The sequence below is a fragment of the Sylvia atricapilla genome, chromosome 1 (assembly GCF_009819655.1).
Source record: "Sylvia atricapilla isolate bSylAtr1 chromosome 1, bSylAtr1.pri, whole genome shotgun sequence".
NCBI classification, from domain to species: Eukaryota; Metazoa; Chordata; class Aves; order Passeriformes; family Sylviidae; genus Sylvia; species Sylvia atricapilla.
Genome location: NC_089140.1, coordinates 18235625 through 18249005, shown reverse-complemented (window position 1 = coordinate 18249005; position 13381 = coordinate 18235625). Strand labels below are relative to the sequence as shown.

Sequence of the window (13381 nt, the reverse complement as noted above, 5' to 3'; positions counted from 1 at the left end):
CGTCCGATATCTCCCCGGCAGCCTCCGCTGCGTGGAGCTCGGCGGCGCCCCGCGGCTGTGGCCCGGACACGTCCCTGCGCTGAGCCCGGCACCGTCCCGCGGGCGCTGCGCGTTCCCTGCCCGTCCCCGTCCTTCCCCGGCGCTCCCGAGAGCAGCAGCTGCCTGTCGGTGAGAGATGAGTGCGGACAGGCGCTGTACACGTTTTCACGTCACGTCGTGTTGATACACCCCCGCGGGTGCCGTGCTGTGTGTGCGCTACAGACGTGACACAGCGGCGGTCCCCTCGTCCGCGGAGCTGCCGGTCCGCACGGCCCCGCCAACCTCTGTAGGTGCCGATACCCACACCTGTACCGGCAGGGAGCATGTGACACACGTGTGCGACCCGCCGCCAGCCGGGCCGCCTCCCGTCCCGTCCCGTCCCGTCCCGTCCCCGCGGGCACAGCCCGGGCGCGGAGCCCCGGGGGCGGAGCGGGACCGAGCGCGGCGGGCGGGCGGGATGACGTCACGGCCGAGGCCCCGCCCCCGCGGCTCGGCTTCCGCCCGGTTGCCGGGGAGACGCGTCCACAGCGCGGAAACCCCCGCGGGCGCGGAGCCCGCCCGGCGCCGCCATGAGCCAGCGGCAGGTCCTGCAAGGTAGGCTGGGCCGGGGGAGCGGGGCCGGGGGAGCGGGGCCGGGGCCGGGGGAGCCGGGCTGGCGCGGCGCTCGCCCGCCCGCTGACCCGGCGCCCCGGCGCTGCCGCCCGCAGTGTTCGAGCAGTACCAGCGCTCCCGGTCGCAGTTCGCGCAGGCGGTGGCCGACCTCGCCGCCCGCCCGCAGAGCATCGACACTCTCCGAAGCGCAGGTACGCGGGAGCCGGCGGGGCCGGGCTGTGCGCGCCCGCGGGGTTTTGCGCGCCCCGGGGCGGGGACAGCGCGGGGCCGTCGCGGCCTTTCCCTATTTTTTTTTTTTTTCCCATCTCTCTCTTTCCCCCGTTGGCCGCTCAGTTTCCGGAGATCTTTCCGGTAGGGTTTGGCCCCCACCCTGCTCGCCGAGTCCCCCTCGTTGCGGCGGGACAGTCGCTCGGCTGGGCGGCTGCGGGCTGTGCGGGTGGGTGTCTCCGCTGAGACCTCCGGCTTATCTCAAGAAAGATTTCTCAGTGTAATCCTTTTTAAAACTTACTTCCTCCCTGTTCCGATATAGCTTTATGAAAAGTACAGTAATTGGAATCCCCGATGAATTCAGCACTAATTTGCTGAGGAAATTCTTCTTTCAGAATAAACAAATTTTTATACTGGCTTTACAAGTTGTTCCTAAATTCTTCTTTCTGCCGGCAGATTGGCTCAGTTTAGGAGGGATTTGCTTTTGTTATATTGCTGTCATGGGATGTCGTGAACCAAATTGAACATTTTTAGAAAGAGGAGCTGCGGGAGCACTTCTACCAGCTGTTGTGCTGCTGGCATCTGGCAGACCCACTCCGCTCGGCCAAAGTTCCTGAGCTTAAAAGAGGAAAAAGAAGTGCCTGGTAATTGATTACCTGAATGACAGTTTGAAAATGTGCTATAGATCAGTGGTTGGTTTGCCATGTGGTATTCATGACTTGATTATGTTTTGGTGTGTCTAGATTTTGTTTTTAGTACTTGTTTCCCAGATCTAATAAAGCTATCAGTCTTTTCTCAAATACAGTGACGTCTAACAAGCAAATGGACAAGAAAACCAATGGTGTTAATATTTACAACTTTCTGTTACTGTATTTACAAGGGTTTATTAAAATTGTTTTATTCAAATAAATCTAACACTTAAATTCTTGCTAAGGAAACATTTCCTTTCATTATTGGAGTGACATGTTGACACCAGGCCTTTTGTATTACTTTGCTGCCGCTCTTGATTTTTTTTGTTTTGTTTTCCGTCTTTTGGTGAGTTAATGGCACTGCTGTAGTTTATACAAGTGATCTCTGTTTGCCAAAGGGACATCTTGGCTGTAGGAATAATTTATGCCTTATCTGTATGAAGAGGTCCCTCTGTGTCCTTTTACAGTCCTGGTTTTAGCAGCTCCCAGAGAGAGATCTCAGATAGGCAGGCTTCTCACAGCTCAGCATTTTAAAAATGCAGGAAGTTTCTATTTTAAGAAAGCAATCAAAGTGCTAAGCTAACTTTAATTGCATTGTATTTCTTTTTAAAATAACTATTTTTATGTAATCTGGTTGGTAACTTTACTTCAGAACTGATTTGTTGCTTGTGCTGAACAAATAATAGGTTCAGAGGCCTGAAACTTTCATCTGCACACAGCTGGTGTTGGTCTGAAAGTTAAATTTGCAAGCAGGCTCTGGGTGGTAATGTGCATTGTGTAGATTATCCTACTTGGCTGTTTCTGGTCGTGAGCGCTTTTCCACAAACTTTAGTCTAGCTGGACTAGAGGGGAATGTCTCAAATATTGCTGTTACAATTTATTTGTATGGCCCACAAATATTTTACCACCTTTCCCACCTGCATCTTTAAAAATACCTTGTAGTTATATAATTGCAATGATGGCTGTTCATTTTGGCCTTTTCTAGATGTGCTAGATACAAGCTTTAAAACCTCCTCCTAAATTATATGTGAGTAAGGGTTTTTCTTTAAAACCTCCCACCAAATAAAATTGGTCCTTTTCTTAAAACAAATATTTTGGGACATTGCTGTCTAGCATATAACTGGTGTGCCTTTTATGGTCTTAATCTAGTGAGTGCTGGAGCAATGATGTAAGAAACATGTGTGTCTATATGTGTATCTCTGTATAAATCTGTATTTAAAAGGGTTTGGGGTTTGTTTCTTATTCTGGTGAATAAGAATTCTGGCCATCCCTTATGGAGATTGCTGTTCAAAGAAGATGAGAATAGTCTTCTTGCTGTCATTTCACATTAGCTATAGGAGTCAGGGGCATATTGCAGTGTACTTTGGTTGGATCTCAAAAGTTGTCAGGGTTTAGTATCTTCCTAGCAAAAGCAGAAGGCAAGATTACAGTGATTTGAATTTGAACAAAATGAAATCCTTAAAATGTACTGTCATGTACTCTTGTGTTAATGACCTCAGTTTATATTCCTGGAATAAGAATGAAAGATGAGTGCTCAAGGAATAAAGCATCTGATCCCATTTCAGAAGTCCTTTTGATAAGTACTTAACATCTTATAAGGAAAATAAATACTAGTTTGAGACCTCATTCTTTATGGAGGTGTCTCTGGACACCATGCTAGCAGCATGAAAGATGGAAGTGTTGAAAAAGTAATTCTTTGCTACCCTCTAAGCCCTGCTTCTGTGGTCTAAACCAGGTACAAGCAGTGGTATTGTTGCACATTCGGAGCCTGCAGTCTGGAGGGGAGCAAGGATCAGAGGCAGAAATTCCTTATGCTGGCTTGACTGTTGAGAAACCTTAAGGTACCATTATTTTGGAGACTCCTATGTATGACCTGTAAGGAAAACTGTTGGGAAGCTGAAAGGAAGGTCAGAGAGGGCCAACAGGAAGCCCACCTTTCCTTAGGGCATCTGTCTTCTGAAACTTCTGTATCTCATCAAGTTCTGGAGCTGCTTTTCCCACTGGGCAGAAATCTCAAAGATGTTGTAACCAGGGAATCTGGCCACATTTGCATGGCACTGGTTCTTTCCTGGTCAAGAATGTCCCAGAGGGTTACTGCCTGGGAACTTAGCCGCTTTCTGGTGGCAAAAAAGTACAAGGAATGATCAGAGAGGTTCTTTTGTTGGAACTCATTCCTGTGTGTTTTCCAACTCTCTGACTTGCTTCGATAAAGTTGTTCCTTATGATTAAATACTACCATGAATAATTGCAGAATTTGTCATTTGAATATTTAATTAGTTGAAACACGGGGAGAAAAGTCTGCTCCAAGACTCCTAAACCTTTTCCATTTAGTAAATATACGTGTGAAACAGTTACAGACATTTTATCAAATCTTGTTTCTTGAGGGCTGCTGACTAATGGGAGAAGCTACTTCGATAGTAACGACTTTAAATATACTCTTTAAAAATAAATCTACTCATTTGGCAGCTACTGCTCCTGAAGTTTGGTACTGGAATGCGTTATTCAGCTCCACACCCCCTCATCCTTCCAAAATTTTAAATCCCAGAAGCAGGCTATTTTCAGTTGTGATGGCAGATGAACTTGCGCACTCATTCTTGTGCTGAGATTTAGGCAGCTGTCTGTCTTTTAGAAGAGCTAGGTGAAAACCTGAAGAGCTTCTAGTGTGTTTATAATAGTGGTTGTCACTGAGATTCTAATTCTTTGGGGTTTTTGCCTTGTGAAGTGCAGTGCTCTGTAAATAAACAACCCCTTGGAAATTTCATTTTGTTTTGATTTTTTTTGGAGGCATTTACAATTTAGGATTATTACATGCATCAGAATAATTACTTCTGCCTATTTGTTTTTGATTGATTATTTGATTAGTTTTTATTTATTTATCTTGCATTAGAACATATGGTGATGAGAATGTGGCTTTTAGTGTGTGAGTTATTTAAGACTATCATTGTGATTGAGAAACAGTTTAGTCTTGCTGCTTTGCCTTTAAAGTTATTACAAGATCAACTTTTTAACCCCTTTCTTGGGGCTAATCACATTCTTAAGCATAATGGCTACGGAAGTCATGGGGAAAGCTGAGTATGGAACATGGAAAAACAGATCTGTGTGGGGCTGCACACCTGGCTGGGGCCCTGCACATCTGGCTTCCCTTCACATTGCTGCTGGGGTATTTTTATCATCTTGGGCAGATAACTTCGACTGCTGTTCCTCTGCCTTGCTGGCCAGTCTGCACGGTCCCAGGAAAGTTCTAAAATGTCACTGTAAAAGAAGATCCTCTCCCAGTGGATCTCTTCCAACTGTCCTCCCACTGCATCAGCCCACAGCCCTGAGCCCAGGTCTCCCTTCCATTGTACCTGGTATCAAGCTGCTTCTCAAGCCTTATACTCCAGTCCTGAGCCCTCTTTTACCTCTGCTTTTACATCTGTGCTTTTTCTCCTGCACTAGTTCCACACAACCCACGTTGGCAAGAGGCTAAGGCCTGGGGGTAGGGCTTACCTGAACCAGACTAGGGCTCTGCCAGCAGCCCTTGTGGCACGGCTGACTTTCCCCTATTGACTGGTTTTTCTGTAGGTAAAGGGTGATGTCATCAGTGTTCTTTCCTGGCCCCAGACCTATTCCATTGGTGACAGGTTTTAAAAATTATATTTCTGAATCTCTGGTTTGGTTTTAGGAGCCTTTATTTTTAGGCAAACTCTGTTCAAATTGATTTCCCTCCTCTAATTACATTGAATCTTTTTGTCCATGCTTTTCTCAACTTTTCCTTCTGATGTATGTATTTTAAATGAATTATTTTTGAATGTGACAGTTGGACACGTGGCCCTGTGTAATCAGAACCAGACTCTTGGAAGGGATTTTATGATATGGTTCCATATTTTATATAATATTAAAGAATATGATTTGATAGCACTGTGCTTAATAGAAAGCCTGAGAGCATTTGGATCTTGCAAGTGGATATGGATGGACAGACTCCAGTGCATCCAAGTAGCCAGTTTAAACACTGGAATTTATGTACCTTTTATAAAGGATGCACACAGCTTTGGAGTGGGTTTTTTTGGTTGGTTGTTTTGTGGTTGTTGTTGGTTTGGTTTTGTGTTTTCTAAAAAATATTTTTATTCTGAGTTAAAGTTTTACTGAGCTTTAGTAGCAGGAGAAGTGGGAGAGGATTATGCAACATGGCATTAAAAAAAAAGGTTTTCTTTGCAGTTGTCATAGATCAGGTGTGGAGAGTGGCTTTTCCAAAGGCTTGATGACATTGTGATGCCTGATGAAAGGAAGAAGGAGGCTGCTTAAGGAAAGTACAAGAGACATGACAGAGAAGGAGAAAATAAATGCAGCTGAAGCTTGACTTTTTTCTGTAACTCAGTCAAGTGAAAGCTCAACTGTTCCACCATACCTTCTCTTCTCAGTGTCCTGGCCTGTCTGGAAATTTGCAAGTAAGATATCAAAACTATAATTTTTTAGGAATTTCAGTCTCAACAAGTGGACATTAAAAAGAAGCAGCTCCTTGTGACGACCTTGGTTTTGGGGCGTCTGTGCACAATTGCTTGGTGGCCACTAACAGCCCTGTAAGGCGTATTTTCAGAAATTTGTCCTCTTGTAACAGGATTAGTTCTGCTTCATTAATGCAGAAACAGAGTCTGGCATCGAAGGAGAAGAAACTTACTGTTCCTCGATCCTTCAGGAATCTTCAGTGATACTGTCAAACTGAATCTGCATTACATCCCACACCATCTGGTAGTTGCTGTATGAATTACTTGATCAGCCAGAGTCTCTGTTACCAAACTGTATTTATGTTCCCTTTGATCTCTGAAGGATGGCAGTTGTGCTGGGCACAGGAGTCCTTCACCGTGACGAGTCACACTTGAGGAGTGTATACTTGAGACTTGCATACTCTGCTGTCTCTGGGAGAGCCTGTGTCAAGACGAGTGAGTGTGAAAATTCTCTCTCACTGCTCTTCTGGAAAATTTGTTTTAAGGAGGAGATTTAAAACCTACTGCAATGCAGCTTCTAGGAAAGGGTAGTTGACGATAGGGTGTTGGGGTGAGGCAGAAATAAATTTCCATTTTATTTTGTTGTTAAGTCAGCGGAATTTGACATGAGGAGCTCTGAAAAATCAAGATGATAAGATGAATGTTTGGGTCCTAACGTTAGCTCTCTGAATGTTCTAAATGTAACAGGTAGTGCACAAAAATGAGAAGACATTATCTTGGTCCAAAGCATAAATTAGCAGGACAACATCTTCAAGACAAGAGTGTGTCCAGAGACAACAGTAGTGTAAAATTACTTTCTTTCACATTTTAAAATAGAAATTCTTTTTCCTTTAAGGAAGGAAGATAAGGTAGGAGTAGTCATCTTCAGATGCAGAAATGGAAAGAATTTCCAGTGTAGTGTTGTTTCTCTGATTTGTGACTAGTCAAGTTTGACAAGGAATTTATGGATATGGGAGGAGGGTAAAAAAACTTCGCATGAATTCCAGGTTGTTTTCCCCCAAAAATCGAAATGGCCAAGCAAAGATTGCTGTCTCCAGAACAGCAACTGCTTCTTTGCTACAGAAACTCAGAATGAAAAAAAATTGGAACCTGCTGCTTCTCCGAGTGATTTTTTATGTTTGTTTTCCAGATAGGCAGCAGCCAGCACTTGCTTGCTAAAAGAGAGTGCATCAGGCCTGTATGTAACAGCTCCACTTGAGAAGTGTGTTAAGAGTGATTCAGCTTCTAAAGTGTGTCATTCTTTGAAGCAAATTTGAGTGGGAAACTGAGGATAGAAAGGGGAATCATTCCTTGCTCAATGTCAGTCAAGGTTCTGTGATGCAAGAGAGAATATTTGGCAGTAATTCTCTGTTACTCAGTTTCTGAGTGCTAGTGGGAACTCTTCCAAAATAAATCTAGTCCAATAGTCTAAACGCCTTATTTTGTAGTTTACTCTCTGTGTGGTTGCTTTTGAATTAGAGTTAATGAATTTCCTAGTTCTGTCACAACAGACTTATTTAGAAGAAGACCAAAGGGTTCTAAAGTTTTCAGCAGCAAGACACGGCTACTCCATGATCTGTCTGGCCCTGTTCACTTGAGTGAATGGTCAAGATAAAAGGAAGTTGTTGGAAGGTTCTTGCCTATTTTACTACTCTAAATAATGTTAAATGCATTTGAATTTAATTAAAAATGCTGATAGGAATCCTGGCTTGAACCTCCTTGGAGGAGTAGACTGCTGTAAACAGGATAGATGAAAGGAAGAGATCAAATAGAGGAGGTCACCAAATACAGCTGTCTCTGGAACAAAGAGCTGGGTTTGGCCCAGTGCAGGAAAGCCTCATCCTGTGTCAGGCACATCTCTCCTTTACAGCACTATGTTCAAATGTCACAGAAGAAAAAGTTAGATATCTTGGCTTTCCTATAGGTGTTGTAGTGGAGACTGTACAATCTCTGTGTAGCTGTTTTCACACTCTCAGAATTAATTAAATTTTTTTTTTAAGTGCTGTAAAGAAAGAAATACTAGGTTTGCTGAAGATACGAAAATGAAGGTACAAAAATGATGACAATGGTAAAAACTCCTCAAGCAGTTGATCTTGCAGAGTAATTGGAGGTGATGGAAAGCATCTTCACACAGAGCAAATAAGTGGTTTTAAGGAAAGTAGAGGTAAAAGCTTTTAATTATGTTCTATGCACAGGCATGGTCTAGGCATAGAACATAAATATACTTCTCAATTCTCAGTTAATTTGAGGTGAATATAAAGCTTGTATAGCACCAGGAATTGTTTTTGCTTTGTCTTGGTTCTCCAACTCATTCCATTATAATTATTTGTCCACCGTCTCTTCTTACAATTCAAGCATTTTAAGAAAATACAGTCTCCTTGAGGACCAGCACAATTGCTATTATTTCTAAACCTGGTTTTTATTCCCAACCCTTTTGTAACATTTTGTGTCCTTTCTTCAAACAGTAACTCGCATTTCATTTTTCATCTTTCTCCTCACTATAAGTTGTACCAGCTAAAGTAATTCACAGTAGAACATTTTGTGCTGATTCTTGAATGTCACCACCAAACTTTACATGGCTTATACTTTCATTAAATGAAAGGCATTGGTCATGGGGAAGCACGCTACTTGGAAGCATTTTCAGACTGAAGGCTTTTTAGGCTGTTCCAAAAGTGAAAGCTGTATCAGCTAATCTTGAAAATACAAAATATATAAGTCTCACATTTGGAACAACTCAAAGCATATATGTATGTACACAGTATTAAATGTGGGTTTACATTTTTGCGGTGCCTAGGTATGTCATAAAGGTCAGAAATGTGTCATGCGGTCTGGACCTAGCTCCTGGGTAAAGTGATTCTAGTCTCTCTAAATCTCACTGGATTTGAGATCATCAGAATTGAACTGTCTGACACATTCTGGTTTAATGTCCCAACCATCAGGCTCTTGGCTTTCTTAGGGTCAGGGCACTGTGTGCTGAAGTGTTCCCTTCCCTCTCCTCCGACCACTTTTGACAGACTCTTTTACATCAGCAAAACTATTTCCCCCCCTTTCTTTTTTTGCTTTTCTATTTATTAAATCATCTTGTTTTCATACTATCTCAAGTCAAGTAATATCTGTACCATGAATAAAAGCGAACTGCTTTTAACTGTTCCTGCTTCACTGAAACATCTTCAATGTAGATCATAAGAACAGTGTGAGGTCCCCTTAGGAATTTCAGCAGCTGTTTGACAATGCAACTGATGTTAGAGGGAAGGACAAGAAAATACCCTCCCACAGAGGGTACAGATGACTGGCTAGAAGATAACAGATGATACATGGCATTGGCCCCAACTCATATGTTTGTTTTTACTTCTAAATTGTCATAGAAAGTACTTAGTGGTTTTTGATATGAAGTATAACTTGCTAATGACACTATGCCCACTATGGAGAGTCCATGAGATGCTGTCAGTGTGATGACCACATTCTGAAGTAGTGATTTCGGCAAAGTGCTAAATGAATTCACATTGGTCTTACAACACTGGAGGATCTATCTTTTGTCATTTGGTACACAGGAGGCCTCTTTCAGTTCCCAGTGGCTTTAACAGGAGGGTGAGCAGGCCTCAGCTATATTACAGACCTGTTTCCATAGGTTCAGTTTACTTTTCTGCTTTTATATGTGTCCCCCTGAAGCCTGTGTTATTTTTGTCTTGTGAACATGCTGGGAGGCTGTACTTCTCATTACAGTGCAGCTTTTGTATAGAGTATTGACCTTCCTAGAAATTTGTTAGTGGACAGCATGGCCTTCGTAGGTAGTTTTTTGTGTCCTCCTTCCCAACCCCTTCAGAGCCATGTATAGATGATTTGGCTATTTTCTTTTTGCTGGGAGCAATTTGGTTTTGGTGTAAAATAAAGGTGAGAATTTTACTGCTGGTCTGCTTACTCTTTTTTCTTTTTAGGGCAAGAAGTATGCTACAGGTATAACTTGTTATAGCCTCCATCCATTGGGCCTATTCCTTGCTTTGAGGTCCTTAGTTTTTCCTTGTCATGCAGTACCTGTTGAACACCTGGGTGTTTGTTGCTCGCCATTAGGCAGCAATCCCCTTGTTGTGGCACTGTCACACCAAAAGGTTTTTGTTCATTGCTAATAACCACATGAGCCCTTGAGAAGGCAAGTCTTGCTTTCTTTCACTGTTGCTCAACTAAATCTTTATATTTGTAAAAAAAAAAAAAAAATTAATGGAAAGGACTGAGAGAGCTGATATGAAGATCCTTGCAGATCTCAGTGTTTGTTGTTTGTAACACCTCTCTATTTTCAGACCTCTGCTTCTGGCTAAGGTATAAAGCTTCAAAATGTTAATTCATGGAGCTGGTTGCTACAGGGACAGCATATTTGAAGGATCACAATATAAGAAATTTTCTCATCCCAGACCTTACAAATCACATTTTTTATATAGCCATTTGGATCTCATTTCTATCCCTACTACTGTCTTAGTTTAACAGGATGAGCTTCCACATACAGATTGGTCATCTTTGATCATCCTTGTTCCCTTTCACTGAATCTTTTTCAATTCTGCTCTAGTGGAGAGTATTAAATGAAGGATAGTGATGACCCCTGCTTTAGCCTCTACCCCTTTCCAAATAACCCTGAGCACTCTGTATACTTCTGCAGGTAAATTTTCTTTTCTACTACTGAGCAAGAAATGGGATCTCTATCAAGTTGTCTGTTCTATCATCAAGGTTTTTCTCCTGATTGGTAGTAACCTGTTTGGGGTCCATCACTGCATATGTGGGGTTGGAGTTGGGCTCCCTGCTTGAGCACCATTTCCCTTGCCATTTGTTATCCAGTCATTCAGTCTTTTTGGTTTCTTAAAGTTTCCCTTGCTGCTGCTTTCACATTTTTTATGCTTAGCTGATACACTGTGAACTCATCAGTGAAAACACATCATAAATAATAGCATGATAAGAAAATCTACAACTCTTCTATCTGGAATGTAATGTATTGTGGATATTGGTCTTCAAATCAGTCATTACCTACAACAGATGAAATGTAATTTGGTGTAATTCAAGGTAGAGGTTCTGCTGGCATGATGAATGAGGGACACGCCAATATCTTCTCACGAGGATTTCCAGATGGAGTTTCCCATGCACACAGTAACACATGCATTTTATGTATGCTTGAATATAACTAATTTTCTTGTGTAAACTTTAATATGTATTTTATAGATATTTAAATTCACCTTTCTCCATGTGACTTTTTTTTTTCATATTTCAGAATTGTTTTGTACCTATGAAAAGTGGGCAGAAATATTGCTATACATCAGCAGTGCTATTCAAGTGCCAACTTCATTTCAGTGGAACACCTGGATTTCCTACATGTTCTTATAACCTGGAAGAGTAATTGAATAGGTTTTTATGAGTAAAGGCAAATGTTTAGAAAAACCTCTGCTTACCAAATTGGCTTTTTTCTTCTTGCTGCAACTCAGGTGTAGTGTGTTTGCTGAGACCTCTTCTGCTGGATGTTGTCCCAAGTATTCGACAGACCACAGCCTTGGCTCTTGGGAGACTTGCTGATTATGATGTGGAGCTGGCAGAGGCAATTGTGAAGGCAGGCATTCTTCCACAGCTCATATGTTCATTGCCTGAGGAGAATGTAAGGCATGATTGTTCTCTTAAATAATTTTTTTAAACTATTGTACAGGGAAAGGGAAATCTTTCTGTATCAGCATCTGCTGTTATTCTAATCAGACATTAAAGGTATTGATGTCAGAGCAGCATGTATGTTTGAACCCCTGAGAGATCACTGTGTACTGTGTGCCTAAGTCTGACTTCAAATAAGCTTGACTTTAAAATATTGTATTACCTTTTAGTGCACTATAGGAAATACATTCATTGCACTGTAACATTTTTAAAATGTTGAGTGATGCTTTGTAAAAGGTCTCTCTTCAAAAAGGAGACAATATGGAAGCTGTGGTGATAATTGACTAGGCTTTGTCTGTAATACCAGACACCTATAAAACACATATAAAACCCCTGAACTTTTGTACTGAAATACTTTGTATCTCCAAACAAAGGCCTTTGAAAATCTGCAGCATGAGAAGTAACAAACCTCTGACACAGGAAAATATACAGAAAGGTTTTCATCTTCATATTTTTCAAAACCAAAAAACTACAGTCACAATTGCAATGCAAATAAATCTGTTGGTCTCTTTCACTCCCTTCCTCACATTTTTCTTCAAGTATCTTTCAACTTTGATTTTTCGAATGATGCTAACCTAGATTAACAGAAATATTTTCAAGTAAGGTTCCTAACAGCTGGAAACTGACAGCCGAAGGGTTAAGTGCACTGATATCACAACCATACTCATGTTGCAGCTTTAATTTAAGAAAAGTAAGTTTTCAATGGAAATATAATTTGGAAAACCATGTATTTTCATTTTCAATCTTTTGAGGAAAACAAAGATGTAAATGTACTCATTGCATATGTTTCTTGCCTATAGAATCATTGCCTATACAATTAACATTGGAAAAGAAAAAGGAAAATTTTGGTGGCAAGATGCTGGTATAGTATGGAAAGAACGTAAATATTTTAATTAGATAAGGTTATAAGCATTTTGGTTATTTTATTTCTATTTTTAAGGGAAAATGCAAAACAAAATTCTACCCACTGTAGTTTGGAAACTAACCCCTGCTACAAGTTGAAACCCTCACTAAATTAGCACAAGTACCCTGAGATAGAGTAATTAGGGGAAGAAGAGCAAGACTTGTGTGAGGTCATGGAAAGCTTGCTATGCCTTGGTGACTGTGGGCAAGTGAAGGAAACTCATCCTGTTCATGCAGAGTTTAGCAAGCAGACAGTTTGTCACTTCCCACAGGCAAAAACCCCTTTTTCGTTCCACTCACTTTTAGTGTATCAACATCTGTGTTTAAGGATGAGATTCTTTGAGCACACAATGAATACTATTTCTGCTGATTTATGGGGAACAGTCACAGGGTAGCATCCCAGATCAGTGTTTTATCAATTAAATTGAGTAAAATTCAGTTTTACAGCTATGCCTGTGAGTACAGTTTGTTTGTAAAGAATGTGTTTTGAATAATGAAAACAAAGAAGTGTTTTTCTTTGCCAGGAGCATAATTAATTAACAGAAACAACATACCCATATTTGTACAGACATAGACTTATGTAAACAAATATGGCTCCATCGAGTTCAGCAAAACTTTCAGTAACTTACATTATCTAGGAATTTGACCATTTGTCTGTACTGTTTCCCTTCACTTCTGTTCCCCCTAAATGAAGTTTAATGCTTTGCTTGTAAATTATGTTTAATGTACTTGCTTGTAGACCTTAACTTAGAAAACTGGATTTTTGACATAAAGTAATTATATCAATACTGG

General features: G+C 41.5%; 1 protein-coding gene across 1 annotated transcript in view; it reads left to right on the top strand.

The window, feature by feature from the left end:
• Positions 1 to 608: 608 nt before the first annotated feature.
• The window catches only part of SPAG6 (sperm associated antigen 6), a 35218-nt gene continuing 22445 nt past the window's right edge, over positions 609 to 13381 (top strand). Inside the window, exons 1-3 of the mRNA XM_066316284.1 lie at positions 609 to 633; positions 747 to 842; positions 11473 to 11639. Coding sequence (XP_066172381.1) covers positions 609 to 633; positions 747 to 842; positions 11473 to 11639 — 288 coding nt within the window. The remainder of the gene's footprint in view (positions 634 to 746; positions 843 to 11472; positions 11640 to 13381) is intronic.